The sequence below is a fragment of the Scardinius erythrophthalmus genome (assembly GCF_964197995.2).
Source record: "Scardinius erythrophthalmus genome assembly, chromosome: 22".
Classification (NCBI taxonomy): Eukaryota; Metazoa; Chordata; class Actinopteri; order Cypriniformes; family Leuciscidae; genus Scardinius; species Scardinius erythrophthalmus.
In genome coordinates, this window is record NC_138242.1 from 31,232,944 (window position 1) to 31,260,826 (window position 27,883).

Sequence of the window (27,883 nt, forward strand, 5' to 3'; positions counted from 1 at the left end):
GTTTCTATGGAAGCTTGTTAACGCCACAGAATAACAAATAAAAAAGGTAATTGCTCATTTTTATTCTCACAATTCTCACTTTTTTCTCAGAATTGCATGGTTACATCTCACAATTCTGATTTAAATTCACGCAATTAGGAGATTATATGTGACCCTGGACCACAACACCAGACACATGGGTCCATTTTCTGAAACTGAGATTTATGCATCATCTGAGAGCTGAATAAATAAGCTTTCCATTGATGTGTGGTTTGTTAGGATAGGACAATATTTGGTCGAGATACAACTATTGAAAATCTGGAATCTGAGGCAAAAAATCGAAACATTGAGAAAATCTCCTTTAAAGTTGTCCATTTGTGTTGGCGATTGTGCTGCATTCACTCACAAAAATACATGTTTTATATATTTACTGTAGGCAATTTACAATATATCTTCATGGAACATGATCTGTACTTAATATCCTAATGATTTTTGGCATAAAAGAAAAATCGATCATTTTGACCCATACAATATTGCCACAGAGATACCCATGCAACATGTGACACATATAAAGTCAGAATTATGAGAATAAAAAATCTTAATTCTGAGGGAAAAAATCTATTTTTTTCCTTAAAATTGGACTTTATAACTTGAATTGCGAGATAAAAAGTCGCAGTTATCTTTAAAAATAAATAAATAAATAAATAAATAATAATAATCTTTTAAAATGTTTTATTCTGTGGCAGAAACAAGCTTCCAAAGTCTTCTAATCGATTATCTTTTAAAATATTATTTATTCCTGTGATCAAAGATGAATTTTCAGCATCATTACTGAAGCATCGTGTCACATGATCCTTCACAAATCACTCTAATATGATGATTTGCGGATTCCAAATTTGTATATCTATGCATCTATATGTAGTCTCATATAGTAATATATATATAGGCCTATATATGAAAGTGCGATGAAATGGTGTCTTTTCCGAGTGACCACTCCAGTAAAATCCCTAGTCAGTCGTGATCTGTGTTGTTCCTGCTGTCCTCCTCCTCCTCCTCCACTGGATGTAAACTGAAGACATTGATCTGCAGTGGAAGTGTGTTGTGGACCGAACGCTCTTCTGTGTGTGTGTGTGTGTGTGTGTGTGTGTGTGTGTGTGTGTGTGTGTGTGTGTGTGTGTGTCTACGGGACAGTAAACCACAGCCTTCATCGCATTAAAACACACACAGAGTGCAGGACATGCTAACCGCAGTAACACATCAGCCTTGTGCAGACTGCATTCATAAATCACTGACTGACACACACACACACACACACACACACACACACACACACACACACACAGATGCATTGTTATTCTAAACATCCTTGTATTTCTTTTTCATGCAAACGCACGACACAATTAGCCGTCCGACTGTAATTAATCAGTTACAACAGTTACAGGACATCAGCCGGATGAAAGTGTGTCGTGTGCTCGTGTTCAGCGTGTGTGTGTGTGTGTGTGTGTGTGTGTGTGTGTGTGGACGTGTGTGTCCCAGCGGAGGTTATTCGACTCGCTCATCATCTCTCGTCGTGATGTAATGCCGAACTCTATTGTGTCTCGGGGAATTCCTCGTCATTGTGTTTCTCTGAGCCGAACGCCTCGAGCTGATAAAGCGGGAAGCAGAGACTCTTTCAGGACACGCTCCGTGACCTCTGACCTTTCTGTTCAACCCACTGACAATATACATCATGTTCTGCTTTCTACCTATATATATATATATATATATAATATGTGTATTTATATTTTTTTATTATTATGAAGTTCTATCATACATTTTATATATATATATATATATATATATATATATATATATATATATATATATATATATATATATATATATATATATATATATATATATATATATATATATATATATATAGGGGTGTGCCATATCATATACATATAGCCTACATTATACATATATATAGATAAAGTTCTATCATAAATTTGTAGCATTATATATATATATATGTGTGTGTGTGTGTATTTATATTTTTTATTTATTATGAAGTTGTGAATTTGTGATAGAACTTATCTATATATATGTATAATGTATATGTATAATTATAAATGTATATATGTATTTTTTATATATTTTTAATATATATGTATATGACAATAATTTATAATAATTATATATTTATATATTAATAAATAAAATGCATGTATAGATATATAATAAATAATAATCAGAGATAAATAAAATGAATTAATAAAAATAAATAAATATAAAAGTATTAAATACATAGATTGTATTGTTTAATAAATAAAATGTAATTCAATAAAATGTATTGCATATATATATATATATATATATATATATATATATATATATATATATATATATATATATATATATATACACACAACAAATAAATATACAAATAAACAATTTATGTAAAAATAAATCTATTATTATATCTATAATTTGTAATAATGTGCAGAAATGAATTGTTGAAATATAATTTTATATATCAGTAATTTGCTGATGAATAGTAAAGGCTGGATGTTGTGTTTCTGAGGCCTTTAACGGATCAGTGACTCGGATATAATCTCACTCTTCCTGATATGATGATGACACAAAGTTATGAATATCTGGATTATCAGATCCTGCTGAGATATACGTCACCACACGCGCATTCATGGAAAATCATCATTAGCCTACTTCTTTCACTCATCAAAACTAATCAAGCAACAATAATCACAGCTCCAGCTTTCCAGTGTCTCACATCTGTAATAGTTGTTAAGCAAAAGGAAAGAGGCTGTGTTATCTCTGATTAATATATTCACTGCTAAAGGCCGTCGCTCTCAGATTTTATTGCTTGTTATGAAACATAACCATGACCAATAATAACCATGATAATCATAACAAACATTTTTAGAGGCTTCAGACTTCCTGAAGGTTTTTACCAGTTGCACAGCGAAAAATCCCAGACATCATTTCTACTAAACAGCCTGAACACACACAGAACACCCTAGCAACCGCCTAACACTGCCATGGCAACCACACACAACACTCACACATTTAAAGAGACACACGACTCTAAATCCCAAAACATCCAGTCAGTCAAACGAGCAGTTATGTGAGACGAGAGAAAGGTCGTCTCATCGGTCTCAGGTAATGTGCATCTACGTGTGTGATGGTGCATTTTGTGAAATGCATGTTTACAATTATTTAGATGCAAAAAGATGCTGTATCCTCCTGGGACTCAGGAATACACTTTTGTCCACTGTAGTGGACATTATATTTTTGTGAATTTCTCTGACATCATACATGTCACATGACACGACCTGGGTGTCCTGTGAAGAGCACATTCAGGACTCTTCAGAGACTCCTAATGTTTGGAGGTTTCACCATGAAAATAACTTCTCCTTGCTCTTCAAAAATGTCTGACATTAATTTAGTGATCAAATGTAGCACTCTTATGGAAATATGATAATATATTGTAATTATAATTTAAATTGGACAACTTTTCAAATTATATTTCATAAACCAACATCTCAGGAAAATGTTATGGGGTTTCAAATCAAAAAATGACTTTCTGTTCCAGAAGAGGGCGTTGATTTCATAATGTCCACTGTAGAGACATCTGGACTCAAATCATGTTTATCAGGCATTTTGGGAGACAACAAGTGAATATGGAAATAAATTACACATCAATATTCCTAAATATTATTATTAAAATGTTGCTAATTATTACTCAATTATTACACTTCTTTTTTCATTAAATGTTGCTCCAAGAACACATTAATGTGCAAATTAGATACAGTGCATAGAGACATTGCATTGAATGGGAATATTAATTTATGGCCATTTTACCCACATATTGCATAAAGTAAAATGGTGCATCAATTCATTCCGTTATATCTTTCATAACATAGTTGAGAATCATCAAAAAATCATGAAACCCCAAAATTTATTGGTGATTAAAAAAAAAACAAATCCCATTGTTTTTGCCTATAAATATAATTTCATATCATTTTATTTTTTAAACAACTGAGTCCGGGTGTCCACTACAGAGGACATAGCATAACATATGAATAAAATATTATTTTAAAAAAAGTGAAAAAGTTTTTTTTTTTACCATTTGTTTCTTATGCTCTAAACAATGTGATGACATGAAAAAAAAACTTAATTCAAAAAACTTTTTTTCCCCTGAAAATTTTAAAAGAAAATTCAGTCATTATCAACCTCACGTTCGGAAGAATCTTTATTTTCCATGCTTTTACATATATATATATATATATATATATATATATATATATGAACAGGGACACTCATACTGGTTCTGTGAACCAGACTAACCAGGAGAGGATCCGACTCACTAGAATGATTCGTTGATTCACTGAATGATTCACTCTTATGAACATGCACAGGAGAGATAGGGTTGATCTTAAGTGTTTTAGTGAATAACAACCAGGGCTGGACTGGGACAAAAAATCGGCCCGGGCATTTTTGGCCAGACCGGCCCACTATATGATCATAAACACCACCCATATTTGCATGCCCTTAATTATATGCATACCAACTCCTATTCATTAAAACCACTAATGCCATGTAATGAGTGAGTATAGGAACGAGTGAGAGTTAACAGATGAAATAAGTCAAAATTTTATATTTATTAATACAGTTGAACTATACTACACAGTGGTGAATCCTAAAACAAGCTATAAGCGGCTCTGGCATAGCAATTGTAATTCTTACAGGATTTTAGTTAAAACTATGGTGGTGTGACCTCGGTTCTTCTAGGGGGGTATGCCCCCCCGTGAGAAATTTTTGTGCATTTTAATGTTAAATCCATCAATCTGGTGCACTTTGAGAGTTCAAAATTAAAAGCTCCAACCCATATTCAGTGTGCAAATTAAACAAAGACAAATTCAAACCTCTTTTAGTTACAGTGTCTACATTACACCTACTACATAATAATAGTTATAATACTAATCTAATGACAGTAAAAGCCATATTTTGTAAAACAAATGCACTAAAAAATAAAGGAAACTTTCATAATTAGTGTTGTACCGATTTCTATACTTGAAAGAGATAAGCACATGATCTTTTATTTTGACGCAAACTGCATCAAGCTTTTATTTTGGCGGAAAACATGGTTTACAAACGCCTCTTATTAAATTTCTAGTGAATTGCGGTAATCGTCTACTATGCAGATGTGGAAATAATCTACACTCATGACATAGCCTAAGTGTTTTGAAAGAAGTTCTGCTTACCGCGGACTCTACACTCTCTCATCTCTCTCCTGATCCTCCGTCGTCACTATCATCATCTGCCACAGGAACTGATGAAGGTCAGAAAACATATATTTTGACACAGTTTACAGTGTCTGCTTTAAGGGCCTGTTTCTATTTTTTCACGCTATTTATCTGCACATTCCTTGCGTTTCTTCTCCATCTATTTTGACAGATACACACTGACACTGCTGCACGCTCGCTCACTCGTTTAAAGTTGTGATTGGGCCAGCCCAGTGTCAATCAAGAAAAGAGCCAATGGGCCGCTGATCTACGTGTTTCATGGGCTGGTCTGTCAGAAAACAAAAAACTAACACTGACTTTGATGAATACATTACACCGGCACAAACCCAGCGCCGCCAATTAAGCAAAACAAAACAAAACGAATGGGCCGCCGATGTACAAATTTTATGGGCCGTAAAAAAAAAAAAAAAAAAAGTATGAGTAGCCTATGAGATATATCGGCCCAAAAAGCACGTCGGCCCACCGGGCAAATGCCCGGTATGCCCAATGGCCAGTCCAGCCATGATAACAACCTAAATTTGACTCTGTTCCTCACACACTCTATCATGTGACTTTTGAGGAATATGCATGAGTCTTTTCCTTGAAAGCTTCAATCCCTGTTAAATGCATGAAAAACAGCCTTCAAAACACTGAAGAATTAAACAATAATGCTATTTTCATTTTTGGGAGAACTATCCCTTTAAACATTCCCAGGATATTCTGAATTTCTCTCTTATTGCTGCTGTGTTTCTAGTTTTGCTGGTTTTGCTGGATAGAGTTCGTCTGTCAGAAGAGCATTTGACTATCATGGCTGTTTCCTCGCATGCAAAGCCAAATGTTTGCATAGACCAGCCGAAATGACACTTTATCAGAGCATGAGGAGGTCAAAGGTCGCTGCGAGCGGCCTGAGTATGTTGTCATTTGATTGACAGGTCAATTTCTGTGTTGTTCTCTTTCTCTCTCAGCTTCTGCTGACACACTGAACCCGTCTGGAGGAGTCAAACCTTCATCACTGGACTTCAGGAGTGACTGAGCGCTTTCGGATAAATCAACCGCACTATATTTGGTGCAAAACCAGACAGTGTATTTAAGACATGTCTGGAAGGTTTGGACACAGTCACAGACTTTATGTAGAACTGCATGCTACTCATATTGTGCACTGGTAAACATACACACTTTCACACTAAATTAGAATAGAAATGCAACATGCATCGGTATTTATTTCTGAGATGAGGCTGAACAAAACATGGAATATGTAAATGCATGTAAATGAGGTCATGTGACACAAAGTAGCGTAGAATTGAAACGTTTGGCTGATTTCAGAATGAAATACTCAGTGCTTAGTAAATATCAAGCTAGTTTTCACTTCCAAACTGTTTAAATTAATATTTAAATAAAGTATTTGAAGCAATGTTCTATGTTGTAGTCACATGACCTCATTTACATACCATAATTCATACACTGCACCTAGTATACACACTGCAGAAATAGTAATATTATGCTATTATGCTGCAAGAAAGAGCATATATCATGAAAACTCTGGGATATTTATGAAATCAAAAGCCCCACAGTGAATCTAATCTAAAGCCTGAAAGATTAAACTTCTCGAGTAAAGAGAAAAACACACAGGGGATATTAATGCAAACCATAAGCCATCTGTTCTTCACTGAACTCACTAATACAATTCAATTTTAAAACATGCATTTAAAATATGCATTTATTCTAATGCAAAACAACTGATAGTGGTGCATAATATTTAATATTTTGAATGCAAAATAAAAAATAAAATATTTAAATATATATAATATAAAATATTTAGTATTAATTTTCCCGTTTGTGCACATCTTCCATAAAAGGCTCTGCTGTGAAGGGAAGGATGTTATCAGACGTTGTGGTTTGACCTTCTTGCCTTATTAAGACAATGACAGCATTCTGAGTCTGCTCTTCACATCACCAGTGTTTCCCCTGAGCACTTCCTGTTTCTCACTTCCTGTGACATCACACCACTTTAAGCACTGATGAAAAGGTACGAGAGTCCACCCACACGCAGACCCTTCTCCAGGCTGCAGGGACAGGAAGTAGTCACACACCACAGGAAGTGAGATCGCATGCGGCTTCTCTCTACATCTAACCTGCTTTCAGTGACATTAAACATCAACTGTTTCACCCAGTATTGTGTGTGTGTGTGTGTGTGTTTACACTGACTAGATTACAGTGTTATAGTGTTATTTTAGCATTACTGAGACAATATTACAGTTTTTATTACTAGTTTGAATTCATTTTTATTTTTATATTGAAGTTTTAGTAATTTTGTTGTGTTTTTGGCATTTTATTTTATTTTTTTTATTTGTATTTATTTGTTTTATTCCATCTTAATTAAAATTCTATTTTAATTGTTAAAATACATTTTAATAACCAAAAATGATGTCTAAAAAACTGAATGCATAAAATGTAACGGTTTAATAATTTCTTAACATTTTTACAATAATAGGGACCAATTAAATGTTTTTCAGATTTTTTTTTTTTTGGGGGGGGATTTATGATTAAATACAAATTTATTTAATCTTATTTTATTTTATTTAAATGTATTTATTTATTTACAAAGAGAGTTTTCAATTAAATTTTATTGTAAATTTTAAAATCTTTGTAATTTTTTATTTTTTTTGGCATTTTTATTTTTTATTAGTTTCTTTTTTAGTATACCTTTTTTTATATAAATGTTATATCATTATAAACTACTTTCAGTCATTTTTTTAAACAGTGAAAATATAAAAAATTTGGCCTTGGCAAAAAAAATATATTTTTTAAATTTCAGTTAATGTTTATTTTATTTAAAGTAACAGAATTGTTTAATGGTTTTAGTATGCCTCACATAAACATGGAGACAGACACATGCACATCATCAAGAACGTTCAGATTGCATAGTAACGTTTGCAGAGAGGGTTATTCTGTTGATGATAATCATACACCTGAAATACAAATGCTAGTGTTTAAAAGCATCATTTATCCTCCAGCATTTGCACGACTCATTTGAACTAACAAAAGGTGTTATTATCATTGTGTTTCCTTATAAAACATCTTCCGAGTATCAGGCAAATGGAGATGTCAAGTGTAAAAACATAAGCAAATTTCCTGAGCGTCCCGAGCTGAAGTGCAGTGAGCACATAATGAGCAGCACACATGCTCTAGTGCACTAGTGTGAGTGAAGTCATGCCTATACGAGACGGATAAACAGAGAGTCTCCTGCGTCCACACACATGCTCAGGAATGCTCAGAGAAAGCCGACTGAAAGAGCTCATCTCAGCCAACAAAGAGAATTTCACAGGACTCAGAGCGCGTTTCTCTCCCAGCGCACATTAGCATGTCTATAGCGGAGCAGAGGCTGAAGGTGGCGGGCCGGGGGACTCCCGAAACAAGCGTGGTATTCAGCGGAAGCATGGGAACGGGAGTCTCCGGGCCCTCAGACGCCTCGCTGACCGGAGAGACCCACGGGCCTGTGATATTTCAAAGCTCTTCACAACATGTCAAAATAAGAGTTTGGTTTAACTTGGAGAAATTGTGACAGAAATATGCAGTTGAATGCACTTCACTAGAATTATTAAAAATTTATTTTAAAAGAATATCACAGAATTTATCTTTCGTGTTTAAATTTTAACAGTAAACCTTTTTTTGTGCAGCAAAAAAAATAAAATAAATAACGGAAGTGTTGCATTTTGATTTGATTACATATTAAAAGCCCTGTTACACTTTTAATAAATTGTTTTTAAATTGTAAAAATAAAATGTAACCTAGACATAATATTTAAATGGAAAAAAATGAATTTGGGAAAAATAAATAAATTTATAGTGCACTGAAATTTAATCTGTTAATCTTTTAATAAATTGTTGTTAAATTGTAAATGTTTCTTGATTTTAATTAATAAGACATGCTTATAAAGTTTATTTTAAGCATTAAAACATAATCTAGAAAAATTAGAATTTGAAATAGAAATAGAATAAAAGTTTTCTATTTTTCTAATAGAAAAATAGAAAAAAAAATGTCAGTGAATTTTGATTGTTAAAATTAAAATGTAACCATTAAAATTGAATCTAGAAAAATGGAACTGGAAAAAATGGAATTTGGGAAAAAATAAAATGGAATAAAAATAAATAAATAAAAGAAATCGTGTAACGGGGCTCTACACACACACACTGCTGCGACATCCCTTGTGTTGCTGAAAGTCTATTCTTAGACCTTCCCTGCGGTTCACACAGATAAGCACGAGTGTTTGAGCCGCTGGACCGAAGCCAGTCTGACATCCGACACACACACACACACTCACATCAGACGAGACAAATCACAACTGAAGGACACCACCAACACACACACACTCACACACACTCACATCAGCGGGACAAATCAACTGAAGAACACACTGGTCTCATGTAGATCTGCTCCATCAGTTTGCACAGCACACCTCTTCAATCTCGACTACTACACTCTCACTGGCTTGAGTTAAGAACATATATCACATGCTTTATATTATAAACCAGTCATGTGTGCCATGATGCTGCCGCGGTTAGTTGCTGTGAGTGTTTGTCACATGCATAATGTGTTCAGAAGTTGTCCGATGTCATGTTTCATTTTCAAACCTTTGGGATTTTTGTGGAAAGATGCTTTTCTGAATGAAAGAACAAGACTAAGAAAGATATACAACATTACATTACAACATTTTAAAGAAACTGCACGTCATTCCCTCACAGCCTCATTTTCATCAGATTATAAAGAAAGCAATAATAAAGGCCTGAAGGGGATCATGTGAGCGTCAGGACAGACCGCAGACACTGGAAATGCTAATGTATTCCACTGGAGTCGAGTGGCAAATCACGCTTTCATAATCCGCCGTTCGTGAAATGCTCAGCGCCAGCAGAGGAGAAGAGGACCTGATTGAGCACAGCACTGCACATTATTCAACAGCCAAAATGGAGGACGAACTGAGGTCATTGTCACTCATGACGTACGTGTGCACAAGTTCTCTGATAAAATGCCAACATGAAAAATGGATAATAATAATAAATGTTTTTATAAATTACAAATCTGAATCCAGTGCAAACTTAGAGTTGAAATGCATGAAAAATACAGGAAAACACACTGTATTGTAAATGCATGACAAACCTTCAGCTAGATGACTTACATTTCATCTTTTCTTAAATACTTTTTAAAAATGTATAGTAAACATAACTGCAATATTTCATATTTTGTATAATATTTTTATTTCGTGAAAATAATATTAATACTAATAATTAATAATAATTATTGCACAATTTGGCCCAAAATTCCATGAATATATACATTTGACTACTATAATAATAATCAAGTTGATACATAATCACAAAACGTTTGGCAAAATGATATATTATATTTTATTAATATTATTTGCAATAATTATAATAATAATAATTATTATTATTATTATTATTTTCACTAAATAAAAATATTATACAAAATATGAAATATTGCAATTATAATATTAACTATAAATAAAATTATTTAAGAAATACTTTTTTTAATTCTTTTTTTTTTAAATAAAAGTCATAAAAATAATTGCATTTTAAATTGCAATCACAGATTTCCCCCAGATTGTGCAGGCCTGAGATGACTAGTAAAAAACACCTTCAGAAAAATGCCATAACTTCCCAGAATTCCCCTGAACTTTCCAACGCTCAGATGCCGTCAGGAACGCTGTGACATCACATGTGTTTCATTCCAGCTGTTATTGAGGGACTTTACAAGCATTTCTGTCACTATACGTCCAATCTCACTCCATCGATCTTCAGCGCAAACACACACACACGCATAACACCGTCACACACACCTTCAAAAGAGGAACTCAGCTTTCAAAATACTTTCAAAATTAGAAATAACTGTTCTGTGCGGCTTCTGTTAATCATCACGAGCTGGACGAAACCAGAAAGATGAAGAAACCTGGAAAGTGCCTGTCATGTTGCCTAGATAGGCAGTGCACTAGGCTTTGGAACAAAGCTAATGTGTGTGTGTGTGTGTGTGTCAGTAGATCCTCTGTCCTTGCTTTAACATTATCTTAATGAGATAAACAGGAGAAAAATCAATCATCTTCTTAAATGGATTAGCTGGAACACATCGACACAAGCACAACTCAAATATTTGCCCTAAAGTGTGTGTTTGCTCAGAGCTGAACACTCATGATGTTCTTTACCTCCTTTATTTACACATTTCACAACTTCACCAGGGTAAACTCTGAGTGCTAGCTAATCCTACAACACAACAGGCCAGAAACACCTCGTCTGCTCGGGTTTACGAGAAGCCTTTTAAAAGCACAAGGTAAACATGTTCAATATCAGCATTGTGATGTTATTTTTATGATCGTAATAGATAAACAATCTTCATATTATGAGTTTCTTATCATGGTAAATCACAGAGAGAGTAAAGTTTCCATGATGTGAACGTGACTGACCTGACTTGAGGAACAGCTGAGGTCACGTGACCTGACGAGTATGACAACACTGCTATTGGTAAGAGGAAACAGCAACAATATTTCTTTCATTACTCGTTTGCTTAAGACAACTAGCAACCACACAGGCCACTGTAATCTAAATATAATGCTGATTTAATGCTAAATATAGGGATTTCAACATGGAAAGGCTAGCCTGTGGATAATAATCCACTCTGTTGACGGTTCCCGAGGTTATTTTGGGGTCATGGTCCTCAGAGATGAATAATTCCTCAGGTTATTTCTGACTGTTATTGGACACCTGCGAACGTCAGTCTGCCCGTCTCCACTGACTCAACTACCGACTCCAGAAGCAAAACACACGCCTGAGATGCTCTGGAGACACGAAAGCACTAGCTCTGACCTCTGGAAGATCTCGGCCTCAGTCGTGAACTCATGGATCTCCTCCTCAGAGGACGATATTATTGCTCTTTCAAAAGCTCAGGAGACTTCACACTGAAAACCCAGATCCAGAGCATCAACTCTGATGTTTCTTTGGGGAATAAAACACAATTGAGTCGCTTGTCGTCGTCCAGTGAGTGTATAGATATATCAAAATAAATGGATTTAAAATGGCCTTCAGTCGGCTGCACAAACACTGTTTCTCAATGGAGCTTTACTGACCCGAAAACACAATTCTGATGCAATGGTTGGTGATGCAAGTCAGTTTTCTGTTTTCTGAAGTAGTCACATATTAAAGCCACACCTAAGCTGACAGGAACATGATCTGACACGCGCTCTCCTTCATGAGAACCATCAGAGGAACATTGAGCAACTCATCCACATGAAGCGCATTAGAGGTATTTCACATGCTGTGAAGGTTACAGTATCACCAAAACATCTGAAATCTAAAGGGAGGCTTGTTTCCGCCACAGAATAAAAAGATTATTGCAACTTTTATCTCACAATTCAGACTTCTTTCACACAATTGCGAATTTATATCTAGCAATTTTGACGTTTCCCGGAATTCTGAGTTTACATCTCGTAATTTTTGACGTTTGGCGCAATTTTGACGTTTCTCTGTATTCTGGGTTTACATCTCGCAATTTTGACGTTTTTCAGAATTCTTTTACGTTTCTCGGAATTCTGAGTTTCCATATTAAGTGTAGCGTCAGTTCTGGCGGGTCACGTTAGTCAAGCTCGCATCAGTGACTCTCAGCTGATCATGTCTACCTATAGGAATACGACGATATCAATGTATACATATATAAGATCCTTCAGGATTATCAGCAGCTATCATGTTTCTCATGAGATAATTACCCTCCTCCCTCCCCAGCTCCTCTCGTTTCTCATGAGATAATTACCCTCCTCCCTCCCCAGCTCCTCTCGTTTCTCATGAGATAATTACCCTCCTCCCTCCCCAGCTCCTCTCGTTTCTCATGAGATAATTACCCTCCTCCCTCCCCAGCTCCTCTCGTTTCTCAGGAGATAATTACCCTCCTCCCTCCCCAGCTCCTCTCGTTTCTCATGAGATAATTACCCTCCTCCCTCCTCCCTCCCCAGCTCCTCTCGTTTCTCATGAGATAATTACCCTCCTCCCTCCCCAGCTCCTCTCGTTTCTCATGAGATAATTACCCTTCTCCCTCCCCAGCTCCTCTCGTTTCTCATGAGATAATTACCCTCCTCCCTCCCCAGCTCCTCTCGTTTCTCAGGAGATAATTACCCTCCTCCCTCCCCAGCTCCTCCTCTCGTCAGTCAGGATTTGGTATTCTGATTCCCCTTGAATCAGAATCAATTCTCGAATTATGTTGTACTTTAAAATCTTGAATTAATGATATCTGCAATACAGTGAGTCATGTTTGTTCTGTTCTGTTTACCCTGAGGGGGGTTATCGCTGCATGGATGCACAGGGAGTTCTTGCCCAGAACAGAAACATATCGGCAATCCAAACTGTATGCAATTGCTAATCGTATTTGACGATAGTGGTCCTGACAGAACTTCCAATTTGACATGTTTCTCGGAATTCTGAGTTTACATCTCGCAATCTTGACATGTTTCTTGCAATCTTGACATGTTTCTCGCAATCTTGACATGTTTCTCGGAATTTAGATTTTTCAACTCGCAATTTTGACATGTTTCTCGGAATTTTGACGTTTCTCGGAATTTTGAGTTTACATCTCGCAATCTTGACATGTTTCTCGGAATTTTGAGTTTACATCTCGCAATTTTGACATGTTTCTCGGAATTTTGATTTTTCAACTCACAATTTTGACATGTTTCTCGGAATTTTGAGTTTACATCTCGCAATCTTCACATGTTTCTCGGAATTTTGACGTTTCTCGGAATTCTGGGTGTACATCTCACAATCTTGACATGTTTCTCGGAATTTTGATTTTTCAACTCGCAATATTGACATGTTTCTCGGAATTCTGATTTTTCATCTTGCAATTCTGCCATGTTTCTCAGAAGTAAATTAAATTAATGCATACATTTTTTTCTCAGAATTGCAATTATTCTCAGAATTTTGAGTTTACATCTCGCAACTGCAAGTTAAAATCGCAATTGCAAGTTATTCCAAGACTCTGACTTAAGCTTGAAGCCCAGAATTGCGAGAAAAACTCTCAGAAATGTAAGACATACACTCAGATTTTTTTTAACACAAAACAAGCTTCCATCATCTGATGTCCCTCACCCAGTGTCTTGACGGCGATCTGTCTCGTGAGCGGTGGAGGAAGGTTGATGCACACCAGATCCACATCCGGATGCAAAAGCACGTCATCGATCCGGTTAGTGTAGAAGGGCACGTCCATGTCGCGCGCGAGCTCCTCCGCCTCCTCCTGCGTGCGACCCCACAGCGCCTTCACCGAGAAGCCCTCGTTCTTCAGCAGAGGGATGATGACCCGGGCCGTCAGACTGGTGCCGAACACACCCACCCCGGGCAACATGACGGATGAGTGCGTGATGCTCACACACCTGAGGCGGGAGACCCGGCGGGTGCAGGTTCGAGCCCGAGCAGAGTGCATCCATCAACTATGACCATTGCGCCTTCGGGTTCCTCCTCCCTGTATTAAATCTAATGTAAACTAGAGTAATCAATAACTATTCATTCAAATGAAAGAGGTGAGATGTGTTAATCTTCCTCAAAATCATCATTATCCTCCTCCTCCTGCACACCGAGACCCGCGTCTGCGCATTTGTAAACGCTCCCTAGTCTGAATATAAGCGATGATGATAATATTATATTGACAGATGTATTTGTATCCGCTTCGATTTCTGCGCGACGCGTCCCGTCCACTCTGTATCATCCAAAAAGACGCGAACGCGTCACGATCCCGTCGCGATGCGAATGAAATCCAAATAATATTTGTATGTGTCTCGGATCAGCGTTGTAGCGTCTCCGCACCTCTCGCTATCAATATTGCGATCATCTGCTCCAGTGCGGGCGCGTTAACTCCCCGTTAACCCCTTCACCGCCGGAGACACTGCACCGATCCTACTATGGCGAAGGCGTGGCGCGTGAATATGAATTACGCAGCGTGACGTTCGCTAAAGAGGGCGTTCTGATTGGCTGGCACGCAGGTGGGCGCTGGGTTAGCTGGCGAATCCTACAGCGATGAAGGCGTGGTTTATGAATATTAATTATGTTGCGTAATAGGACGCTGAAAGGGTTACCAAGCAACGTCAGCATGCTTAAAGGGTCAGTTCACCCAAAAATGAAAATGTTGTCATATTGTATGCACCCTCATGTTGTCCCTTAACCTTTATGAGTTTCTTTCTTCTGTTGAACACAAAAGAAGATATTTTGAAGAATGCTGGTACAGTTGATGGTCGCCATTGACTTCCATAGTATTTTTATCCGTGCTATTGAAATTAACATTGATGATTAAACAACATTCTTTAAAATATCTTCTTTTGTGTTCAACAGAAGAAAGAAACTCATACAGCACTGGAACAACATGAGGGTGAGAGAATGATAACATAATTGAAATTTTTAGGTGAACTATCCCTTTAAATGCTTAATATTCATAAGCAAAGCCTAGCTGTGTAATTATGCATCCCGCTCGTTTGATCACAGCGGGAGACAGTGACTGCAGTGAACGGAAACACAATAACCCAGTGAGAGAAGACCACAAATGAATCACTGTTAGTTTAAAAATCATTTAATAAATGGCATAGACGACAATAAGGGGAGACCCAAGAGTGTGGAGGGTTAAATTGTGTATGTCATATTAAGATATTTAATATGTCACTGCTTAAGAATAAAATATCTCAAGCATTAAACATTGCAATCATCACGGCATCAGTGTTTCCAAAGGAAGCTCAAGCCTCCTCATCATCATCATGATGTGTTCATATCTGGCCTGAGCATGAGTCAATATTCAGATGGAAAGTACAGTAGCAGTGAGTCAATAACCGCATTGTTTCTGCATGTTCATAAACTTGCCTATGGCAGAATGGAGGAGGAGGATGATTGACACCATACTTTGACCTACGACCTTTCTGATCACCTCATCAGAAGAGTTCAAACAGAATTTGAGTTCTAAAATATAAGGTGAATGTTTTATTGTAAATGAAAACTGTTGCATTAAATTAAAAGAATAAAAAGTGAGGGAAACAGTTTAGATGATGCAGTATTAGACTTTCCCGTCAGTAAGTGTGTGTGTGATAATGATTTAATCAGACACTCATGTCTCTGTGTGCTGTGGATCATATGACGTACATGTGAAGTGTGAACACACACCCCAAACACACTGGAATCTGGGAGAGGTACAGTATATGATCATTCTGGTATGATATATAATAACACGGCGACTCTCCTTGGTTTATATATCATGTTGGTAACACTTTACAATAAGGTTCATTAGTTAACATTAGTTAACTACCTTAGTTTTAACATGAATAAACAATACGTCTACAGCAATATTAATTTAAACATTTACTAATACATTATTAAAATCAAAGGTTGTATTTGTTAACATTAGTTAATGCAACTAACATGAACAGATTAATAAACACTGTAATAAATGTATTGCTCGATCATGTTAGGAAATACATTAACTAATGTTAACTATGAGCCTTATTGTAAAGTGTTACTATTATTTTTTATATTTCTACTGATAATTCTGAATATTGCTGAATTGCAGTGTGAATTGTAAGGTGGACATTTCCTTTAGAAAATAATCACAATAAAATAATTCGAGAATAGTGTCTTTGTTAAACACGTTACATGTAGTTACTCGAGTAATTACTATAAATTGTGCTTAATACATGAAACCACACCCAAATCATAACATAACCCTATAGTTAATTATTATTACTCAGTACTTATAATTACTCAGTACACTATAACAAGGACACCTTAAAAAAAGTGAAACTAAGAATTCTAATAGAATCATAATTAGGAATGAATCCTGTTAGAATTAAACAAGATGGTTTGTGTGTGAGTGAAGACAAACATCGTTTATTCATGCGTCCCAAAACCAAACGAGCCGAAGAACAAATATTGATTCGGCTGATGGTTCTTGACCCCGGACCAGCAAAGGTCAATGAATGCAGACTGCAGAGAATAACTGTTCAGCCACTGACACTGAAGACACACACACGTCGGTTTATCAGGCAAAGTGTTAAAGCGCCACCTGGTGTTGGATACACGCAAACCACGCGTTTCATATTCTCATATATTCCATATACATAATTTGTAAACTCTATATTTTAAGAGCTGTAACTGCTCACAATTTAGTTTTGCAACATTTCTAAATCACTGTTTGTATGTTGTGTTACGTGATTGGTGGATGCCATCTGACTTTCTTGGTTGTTTTTGAATTTAGTCTTTGCTTGTATTTAAAAGAGTGTTTGTGCACCTGCAGTTTTAGACACGTGTGCTGAAACACTGGTGAAATAAGCTATTATTTCTGCATTATCCTTTATTAGTTCATTTTTAATGATCCTGTGATGTAGGCTAGTCTTTCAATTAATTTGATATCATACTCAAACTTAATGTATATTAATATAAAAGAATATAAAAATAGGGTAACACTTTACAATAAGGTTTATTAGTTAACATGAACCAATAATGAACTACACTTGTACAGCATTTTTTAATCTTTGTTAATTTCAACATTTACCAATACTTTATTAAAATCGTGTTAACATTAGTTAATGCACTGTGAACTAACATGAACAATGAACAGCTGTTTTTTTATAACTAACATTAACAAATACAGATGTAGGCCTATTGCTCATTGTACGTTCATGTTAGTTAATACATTAACTTATGAACCTTATTGTGAAGTGTTACCAAATCATGTTTTAGAGGGTTTAGCATGTCAGTGCATGACATCTGTAATCTCTGACAACACAACATTCCAGTCTTACATCATTCCTGGATCCACTTCCTCTTCCTGGCAATCAAGAAATCAATCACATAAAGTGTAGCACTTTTATTTAAATTACTCAGAGGCACGAGTTTCACTTAAAGGGAGATCCTTCACTACACACTCACGAGTAACGCCCTACCCGAGTGTGTGACGGTCCCACAGATCTCAGATCAGTCCATAACCTTCAGCTAACAGCACTGACTGAGCAACAAACCTGACCTGAGATCAGCTTCATGGAGAAAACACTCACCTCACACCCTCACCCTCACACACACACACCCCTGTGGTCTTCTTTCAAACAGATGCGGATCTGAAACGACAGATGATTCTTACTAAAAGACAAGCACGACCCTTGGTGGTACACACTGTTGGCCCCTGGTACACACTGTTGACCCCTGGTACACACTGTTGACCCCTGGTACACACTGTTGCGAGTGAAACCGTCACACACACTGAGGCAGAGGACAGAAGATGCAGCCTTTCACATGTTCACTGCTGATTTTGGAGAAAAACATGGATTTGAACATGTAAAAAAGATGTTGTAAAATGTGTTAAACTCTGAGTTAAAGTCTGAGACCACACTGAAAATCTGCGAGTTTCAAAATCAAACGTAAACATGGAAATAAACAAAGTTTTAAACAATGTTGTGATGTAAACTACAGTATATTAAAAATTATATAAATAATATATTTATTAATATATATTTTATATAAATATATATATATACATATATATAATTCTATATACATAATTTATAGACATACTTTTTATATATTAACATTTTATATATATTGTATTTATTTTTATTAATAAATATATATAAATGTAAAAATATATAAAATGTTTATATATATATATATAAATTATACATATAGAATTTAATACATAGAATTCTATTTTCAATCAAAGCGCAATGCTGATAATATCATTTGTAATGGAAAAATTTATTGAATGCAAAACAGCTTTATTTTCACAAGTGATCTCAGAGTTTTGGAATATATAAAATATTGCAATAAATTAAAAATTATATGTAAATCCACAGTTTCCGAGTGGGTCTGTTTATGATTCAACAAACTACATGAGGAACTCCCAGTTTTGTTTAGAGGGCGTTTCAACCAGTCATCATCATCATCATCATCATCATCATCATCATCATCCTCATCATCATCATCATCATCATCATCATCATCATCCTCATCATCATCATCATCTTCTGCTCTTCAGCTGTTGTTTTATTTTGGTTTTTACACTTTGATCAACACATCTCTCAGCGAGGTTATTTCTACCTCATCACAGATGACACGAAAACATTAGTGTGTGTGTGGTGTCTGAAAGGACAGAAAAGAAAATATGTAACTACATTTGTATGAATCAGTTCAATAACCTCCAGGTCCTTTTGATAGGGAAAAAAAAAAAAACTCAAAATGTCCAGTTTACATAGAACTCAGATGTAAAACTCTGGCATGTTGAATGAATGAGTAAAAGAAATAACCACATAAAATAAACAATTTGAAAAGCAATTTTACACAATATTCCCGTCCTAAAATTCACAATTTCTCCTACAGGGAAACACACTGAGCGGTGCAGAAACTATCCTCAGATAACACACACGATCCATCCATCGGCTCCAAGAACACCACACACTGTAGAAACACACAGTAATCATGTCCCGGCCACAAACACTGCACCGCTGAAACCGTCAGGACACACACACTGCTGCGGATCCTCATGATGGAAACACACACACACTAACACACACACACATCGGCTCACAGTGTTTCACCTCATGTAGTTTCTTATCTGAGATTTTTGGCACACAAAAATATAACTCTGAATCATCAGATCAAGAGGACACGAGCGCTCCAAAGTTCGGGGTTGGTCAGATTTGTGTCTCTTCTGCTCAGCAAGGCTGTGTTTATTTGATAAAAAATACTGTAAAAATAGTCAAATATTATTACAATGTAAAACAGCTGTTTTCTATGTGAATATATTTTAACATGCAATTTATTCCTGTGATCAAAGCTGAATTTTCAGCATCATTACTCCAGTCTTCAGTGTCACATGATCCTTCACAAATCACTCTAATATGATGATTTGATGCTCAAGAAACATTTATGATTGTCATCAGTTTAAAACGGTTGTGTTTTCAGGATTCTTTAATGGATGGAAAGTTCAACTTTCAACAGCATTTACTTGAAACAGAATCTTTTGACATTAAAACATAAAAAAAATGTTTATACTGTCGCTTTTGATTGAATGCATCTTTGCTGAATAAAAGTATTAATAAGTATCAACCCCAAACTTTCGAACAGTAGTGTACGTTACATCATGTGACACCGTGTCCGAACCAAGTTCAACAAAATCACAGCCAATCAGGACACACATGCTGTTTAATATGCAGTGATTCTGGACCAATGAGGCGCATCGCCTGGTAGGAACACAGTGTATCAGAACAAAAAGAACAGGACAAATAAAATGTTGTAAATCTTGGTAAAACTGCTCCGTGATTTGTCCGAGTCTAAACACGATGATTCTTAAACCTTCAAAAAGGTGAAGTGTGTCACTTCTAAAAATAAAAAATAAAAATTAAAAAAATAAAAATGACTGTCTTTATGCAAATGTCGAATACTCCTCCCATCTGCTATTGGTCAAAAACAGATAGCCCCGCCCCCAATCTCACTCCATTGGTCGAGCCAATATCAGTAAACAGACTGTAGTTTCCCACAGAAATAACACACTTCACCGTCAGGCTGTTGCTGAAGAGAATACAGTAGATTGCTATAGCTGAGGCTAACTGGACGCGCTTTATGCTAACACGCTTCATGAACGTCACGACAGACGCTTTTTAAATTTAGTTCCAGCTTATGAGAAAACATTTTTATTGCTGAGAGAAAAAGATGTTGCAGTGCTGGTTCTGATCATCAGCAAAGGTTGTGCTGGACGGGTCAGCTGTGCCTTCTGCTTTTATCACACATTAAAAAAAAATAACTAAAAAGTGCAAATACAGCTGAAATCATCCCGATTAAACTGATCTCAGAGATTCATGCCAAAATGAGCCAAAACAAAACCTCAGCGCTCAATAACAAGAGCAGCGCCGGTCAAGCGTTATGGCTATTCTCCTTCAACACTGTTCGCATTCAACATTTCAACATTTATAATACAGAAGCCTTGGTCAGTGGATGTCCCGCTCGGATGTTTGATACAAATAAAAATAAAGTTATTGCACATTCCTTATGAAGTCAGTAACGTCATCTGACACACTCAGCATCTGCGCTCTGCATCGCTATCGACTGCGAGAACATTAGCGATGTGTAAAACTCAAACATTCCCTTGATATCAGAAGCGGTGTGTTTTCCCATCACGGATATGGATTAGCCGAACGGCGCGGGAAAACTCTCGGCTCTCTGAAGATAGATGTTATTTTGGGTATCAAGCGGCAATGTGAATCGTAGCTAGTGTCCGCAAATGAAAAAAGCGATGCAGGTTCACGATGGAGACGTGCAGATGGACTTTATGAATGAATCGATATTAAACAGGCGTTAGCTAACGCTCCTACTTTTACGCGAACATAAGCGCAAAACTAAAGCCGTCGGATCATTCGCACGCATCTGGAAAAGCCCTCGACCTGTTGAACAACCAAACCAAAAGAGCCACTGCCACAGGCAAACGATGCACAATAAACAGACGGAAAACTAGCATTGTACGAACAAAGAAAAGAAAACGAGGAAACAGTCAATGAGCATAAATTAAAGTGACGTTATGGATGGTGTCTCCGCTTCCATATGTGCTTGACGTTGAGTCTCTTCTTCAGGAGGTCATCAGTGTCTCCTCATAAACGCAGCTGGACGTGACGCTGCTGTTAAACACTAGGTGTTCATGACGCCCCGCTTTGCTCTGGAAAAAAATAATAAACAGAATTCCTGCCGGTGGAGCCACGATCCACTTTATGAGTATATGGTGATGACCTCTCGGCCGCCGCCGCGCACCAACAGGACCCGGTTGAGACCCTCCATCATAACCTCCATGAACTCCATGTCTGAGACGCATCGGTCAAGGACAAACACATGTTTTCCATGCTAATGCTCCTAATAATGCTTCTGGGAACACGTCTGTGTGTAATAAGAGAGATTTTTTTAGTATTAGTGAATTAAATGAAGTGATAATCTTCTCAAGGTCGTGCTTTACAGTGATTTTACCCCGGTAAACGGGTCACATGAAGATTAATGACTAATGTAGAGTCTGAAGAGGCTTATTGTTTTTATAAAACTGTAATGTTCAATAATACTTACATAATAATCAATATGAGTTGCAATAAAATAATAAAAAATAAAGAACCCTTTCTCCAGATACAGTAATATAGTAATGTAGTTACTAATTTGTTTTAGGCCATTTGTGGTTGGCATAATCACATAGAATTTAAAGAACTATAATAGAACTATTTCTATTTCTAACTGCATTAAAAATATCACTGCATTTAGTTGATTAAAACTATCATTTTAAATATACACAGTAAATATAACAAATAACTGAAAAATAAAAACATGGAAATAAAAGGAAATAATATTAATAAACGGAAATTTAAAAAAAATCTGAATTAGTGATGTTTTAGTATAATTTATATACTATACTATTTATTAATATTTAGAATTAACTTTAATTTGAGTTAAATATTTTAATAATTTTGCTATGTGCTTTTGTCATTGTCATCCAGTTAATAATTTTAGTGCTTCAGTTCAATGCAACATTTCTAATTTTCCTTTAGTTTTCCATTTAATTTTATTGTATTACATCATTAATACTTCATTTAAAGGGATAGTTCACCTAAAAATAAAAATTCTGTCATCATTTACTCACTGTTCAGTTTCTTTGTTCTGCTGAACACAAAAGAAGATATTTGGAAGAATGTTGGAAACCAAGTATATATACAGTATATATATATATACATTTTTTTGTCATACTATAGAAGTCAATGGGGACCAGCAACTTGCGAGTGAGTAAATGATGAAAGAATATTTATTTTTGGGTGAACTATACCTTTAACAAAAATGTTTCTAATTCACTTTTGATCTGATTTTCTAAATGTGTGTTTTGTGTGAGGATACAGTTTTCATCGCCGCCCCTGTTCTTCGGTGGTCCAGGCATGTTGAGCAGGACCAGATGTGCGCCCTGAGACTTGTTGACCACCACTTCATTCAGTTTGACCGCTGTGTGCATGCAGCGCACGTTCGACTGGTTCCTGTTTCACACAGTCATGTGACGAGGGACAACAACACACAAGTCAGACCGTGTGACTCAATCATATTAATGCAGATTCATATTCATGCCAACATCAAAGTACAGGGACAAAAAAAGCGAACATGTATTCATGTTCAGTCTACATTTATTATATTTTGACTAAGGATTTGCAAAGCACAGCTTTATATTCATTGTTTACAGTGACATCTAGAGTCAATTGCAAATTTCTCTATTATCATAGAGCGATATTTGATCCTGATTGGTCAATGTTATCATAATATTTGTATATAATGAAGCTAAACTGATCATAATTCCAATGTGTGCTATGAAAGCTTGGCAAAGCTCTTGAATATGGCATGATGAATACATATGCACTGTAATTCAAGCATCATCTATATTATATATTAGTAATCTAATAAAGGCCGTTTGAGGTTAGTGTGCACATTATCAAGATTTGACATGCACAGCATATGCACATGCCTTTAATAAAGCATGAATTATGAAATCACAAACACAGCTGAAAAAACGTGTGCTCCTCAGCGCCACCCTGTGCCAGTATGAACTGATGAATAAATAATAATATAAATAAAGCAAAGAATAATAATGATGCCACTATTAACTGCAGCAAATAGACCACAATGAATATACAATAAAACATTTTTTTACTGTATATAAAAAATATAAATAATACAAATATTAATAATGATGCCACTACATTAACTGTAGTAAATATACCACAATAAACACTAAATAAATAAATAGATAAATAAAAAGTTTTACTTTATATAAAATACAATAATTATTATTATTACTTGCATTATTATTATTATTTTCATTATTAATATTTTATTTATATATATATTTTTTTATTAATAAATACATATTAAATGTAAATAAATGATGATTGAGGCACAACAGGTGAAGATGAAGCACAAGTTTTCTTGTTGAGATCCATCATGCTGCACACATGAGCTTATGCATGTCTCAGGACAAGCGCTGATGGACAGAGGGAATGCTGGGATGTAAACGCACACACGCACACACACACACACACAGGTATATGCTGGGATAATCCAGCGCGCTGCATGTTTGAGACGGATGAAGACAGACACAGCTACAGTACAGAGAAATGTGACTTACAGACTCTCCCATTCGCTAGAAAGAGGAAAACAGGACAGAACAACAGAGACAGGCTTAGACGCTTCACACACACACTCGAAGATCAACACCAGCACTGACACACTAACATCAGCACACCATTACACTTCTTTTCAGAGTTTCTTCATGTTTTTCTCTTTTGGAGATCATGATTCTCAAAGAAATAACAGGAAAATGTGGATCTTGACAAATATTATGTTCTGCATAGACCTTAACCTTGAGGCAAAAATAAAAATAAAAAATTGTTTTATAGGAAATGAAAAAAAAATTAGGAAATTATCAAAAATAGATAATACAATAAAAAAATAAAATAGGAAATTCATGGCAAATAAAAAAAAATAGATAATCAAATGATTAAATAAATTATTAATATATAAATAAATGTTTAAATAAATGTAATAATAACAATAATAATAATAATGGTACAAATATTTAAGAGCACTTTTAGAAATAGCATCTAAAGGTGGTGACAGGTTTTTATCCTGCATCTTTTGTGAGATGATTCAACCCAAATAAATAATGGAAAAGAAGTAACAAACAAACAATAAATTAATTAATAAATTAATAAATAAATGTATTTTTTTTAGTATTTGTAGTATTTATTGTACTTTAATTTATGTTGATTTAAAAACAAAACAAAATCATTGTATCACAAAATGACTATTTTACAGTAATGAGAAACTCCATGTTTTAAAAATCAAAACAAATTCTAAGGTAGAATTATTTTATGCATTACGATAATGAGAATTTAGTTGGAAAATGTGCCATGAAAATAATATCACAATGCAAAAAAAAATCTTAAATGTTCCTAAAATTATTAGTTTTCTTTATGCAAAAAATAACACTTTTATCTTTTGAATTTGTGAATCATGATCTAAAGATGCTTTTGTGAGATTCATTAGTAACCATTCGAGAGCAATTTAACTATCTCTATTATATAAAAATGAAAAAACATGTCAATAATCTGTCTTCCAGATATGAATCCATGAAGAGACAGAGACACAGACACATGATGAATGCGTGACTGTCACACATGATGACACACTGTGATCATGATGTCACACACACACACACACACATGCAGACTGTGTCCTTTAAATACCCAGAAGCCTCTGGGCTTTTGTGTGCTCATGCATCCCAGTCAAACTTTCATCTGAGCATGTGAAGTATTAAACCACACGTTACAGTGTCAGTGTGTTCGGGTCGAGTTGGGAACTCACGGTTTCATGTTGAAGAGGTCTCGCACGGCCATGTTTGCGTTGTGCTCGCGGTTGCGGTTGCGTTCGGTGAAGAACTTCTCTTTGGTCCAGGTCATGTGGACTCGCTCCGGCGCCGCGTCGGCCTTGTCGTTTAACGCCGCGTGAGACGCTGTGTTTCTGTCGTGGATCAGCTGAGCCTAAGACATCATCACAATCACAGATTAAATCAATATATTAACTACTAGAAAAAAAAATCACTAAATTTTGGTCTCCAAACAGCAAATTATGAACAAAAAAAATCCAAGGATGAACAAATATATGTGTTTTTCAGATACATTAAAGTGAACAAAACACTTATTTATCAATTTAACAATATCAACTTACTGTATTTACAATGATAAATTATACATTCAAAAGAAAAGCATATCAGATTAATGTTTTAGTTTGTGTACTGCATACATGCAACTATATTAGTCTGTAATATGCAGACTGCTAAACATGCGATATGAACCCTTTTTTATTCATTCTTTCTATATCTATTTACAGTTTCCGCCAAACACAGAGAAACACGAGCGAATGAAAGGAAAGAGGGGTCATTGACGATCACGTGGGGTCACAAGCGTTCACAGATGCTCGTGCATGAGGTCACGGACACATGCATGATGGGAAGAGGTGTGTGAAGGGAGGAGCACACGGTTACAGCTACAGAGCCAATGCTAAAGCTAACGCTAATGCTACGCACACATAAACCAGTGTAAATCTAGCGGTCTTCTGGCTCTGCACTTGTATGCGTTTGATCCGGGACGGTGGTCTTGAGTTCTCTACCTCCTCTTGCTTCTCCTCATCTAGTTGGCTGTTCTGGTTATTGAGGCCTGAGCCGTGAGCTCCGCTGTGGTTCTTCCTCCGAATAGAGCTACGCGATTCATCCGTGATGCTCTGAATCTGACGCGCGTTTCCCCGAGAGCAGCAGAAATGAGAGAGGGACCACAAGTCACAAAAGTGTAATCATGTGCCATAGCCACGATCCTCAGTCCTGCTACGTTATTCACCACAGCAAGTCAGAAGCTTTCCTCAGAGGTGGACAGTGACAAAGTACATTTACTTGAGTTAAGTACACTATTTGAGTATCTGTACTTCACTTGAGTATTATCTTTTCTGGAAACTTTTTACTTTAACTTCACAACATTTTGAAAGACAAATATCATACTTTTTATTCCACTACATTTCTGTCAAGGTCCTCGAGTAGAAAGTAGTAACGTCAGTCAGGGGGTGATTTTGGTTGCAGGAGTTGCATTCTGGTCAGAAATGAAAGTGGGATTGACGTCAGAACCCGATGCCAGTTTGATAACGCCATGTGTGTGTCCGAAACCATTGTGGACATTATCGAGTGCACTTATTCAATCTCACATTGAATAGTATCTGTACTTTCACTCAAGTAAGGAAGTTGTGTACTTTGTCCACCTCTGGCTTTCTTGAATGAAAAAAAATGAAAAACAAGCCTATTTTTAGGGCAATTAAGATTTTTTGCATTATTTTCATGGCAATTAAACACAGCAGTTGTTATTACTGTAATGCAAAAATAATATCATCATGTCCAATTGAAATCAGCATAAATTATAATAAAAATATATTGCGGTAGTATTATAAATTTAAGTTAACAATAAATACTAACATGATATATCCTGATATATACAAATGTGCTTAATTTATATATATATATATATATATATATATATATATATATATATATATATATATATATATATATATATATATATATACACACACATTTCCTTTTCTGTATTTATTCCTTAATACTATTTTATGAATATATATATATATTTTTTTTTTCCTATATTACAGTTGTCTACTGACATTGGTTTACAAAATATAGCATGAAAATAATGTGACAATTTAAAAAACAAGTGGCTTTCTTTATACAATATATAATATCTTATGTTTTCTTTTGATTTAGAGTGAAATCTGTACATTGGTGAGATGTAGTATTAATGAATATTCTGTAAGTTGGCTCATTGCTGCTGTTGCCTGAAAGCTCACCTCTCGCTCGCGCTCAGTCCTCGACAGCTGCATCTGCTTCAGCATCTGTGAGCGCTGCTCCATCACCAGAGTCTTCTCGTACGTGAACGCTGAGATGTCACTGTCATGCTGGAGAAAACACACAGGCTCAGTTACAGCGGT

General features: G+C 35.7%; 2 protein-coding genes across 7 annotated transcripts in view; both read right to left on the reverse strand.

Annotated features, from left to right (window-relative positions):
* Nucleotides 1-15,121, reverse strand: part of gfod1 (glucose-fructose oxidoreductase domain containing 1) — a 26,692-nt gene extending 11,571 nt beyond the window's left edge. Inside the window, exon 1 of the mRNA XM_081353143.1 lies at nucleotides 14,408-15,121. Within this exon, the coding sequence (XP_081209269.1) occupies nucleotides 14,408-14,738 (331 nt within the window). The 5' untranslated portion in view covers nucleotides 14,739-15,121. The remainder of the gene's footprint in view (nucleotides 1-14,407) is intronic.
* A 3,897-nt stretch (nucleotides 15,122-19,018) lies between these two features.
* slc12a7b (solute carrier family 12 member 7b) overlaps nucleotides 19,019-27,883 on the reverse strand; it is a 74,345-nt gene continuing 65,480 nt past the window's right edge. For 2 of the 6 annotated variants that reach the window (XM_081353213.1, XM_081353215.1), the window contains exons 21-26: nucleotides 27,743-27,850; nucleotides 26,510-26,626; nucleotides 25,706-25,881; nucleotides 24,468-24,482; nucleotides 23,195-23,328; nucleotides 19,019-22,128 (exon numbers count right to left, since the gene is read on the reverse strand). In XM_081353213.1, coding sequence (XP_081209339.1) covers nucleotides 22,037-22,128; nucleotides 23,195-23,328; nucleotides 24,468-24,482; nucleotides 25,706-25,881; nucleotides 26,510-26,626; nucleotides 27,743-27,850 — 642 coding nt within the window. In that variant the 3' untranslated portion in view covers nucleotides 19,019-22,036. Of the gene's footprint in view, nucleotides 22,129-23,194; nucleotides 23,329-24,467; nucleotides 24,483-25,701; nucleotides 25,882-26,509; nucleotides 26,627-27,742; nucleotides 27,851-27,883 lie in introns of all 6 variants that reach the window. The other 4 variants (XM_081353216.1, XM_081353214.1, XR_014029224.1 and 1 more) reach the window with 4 other exon arrangements.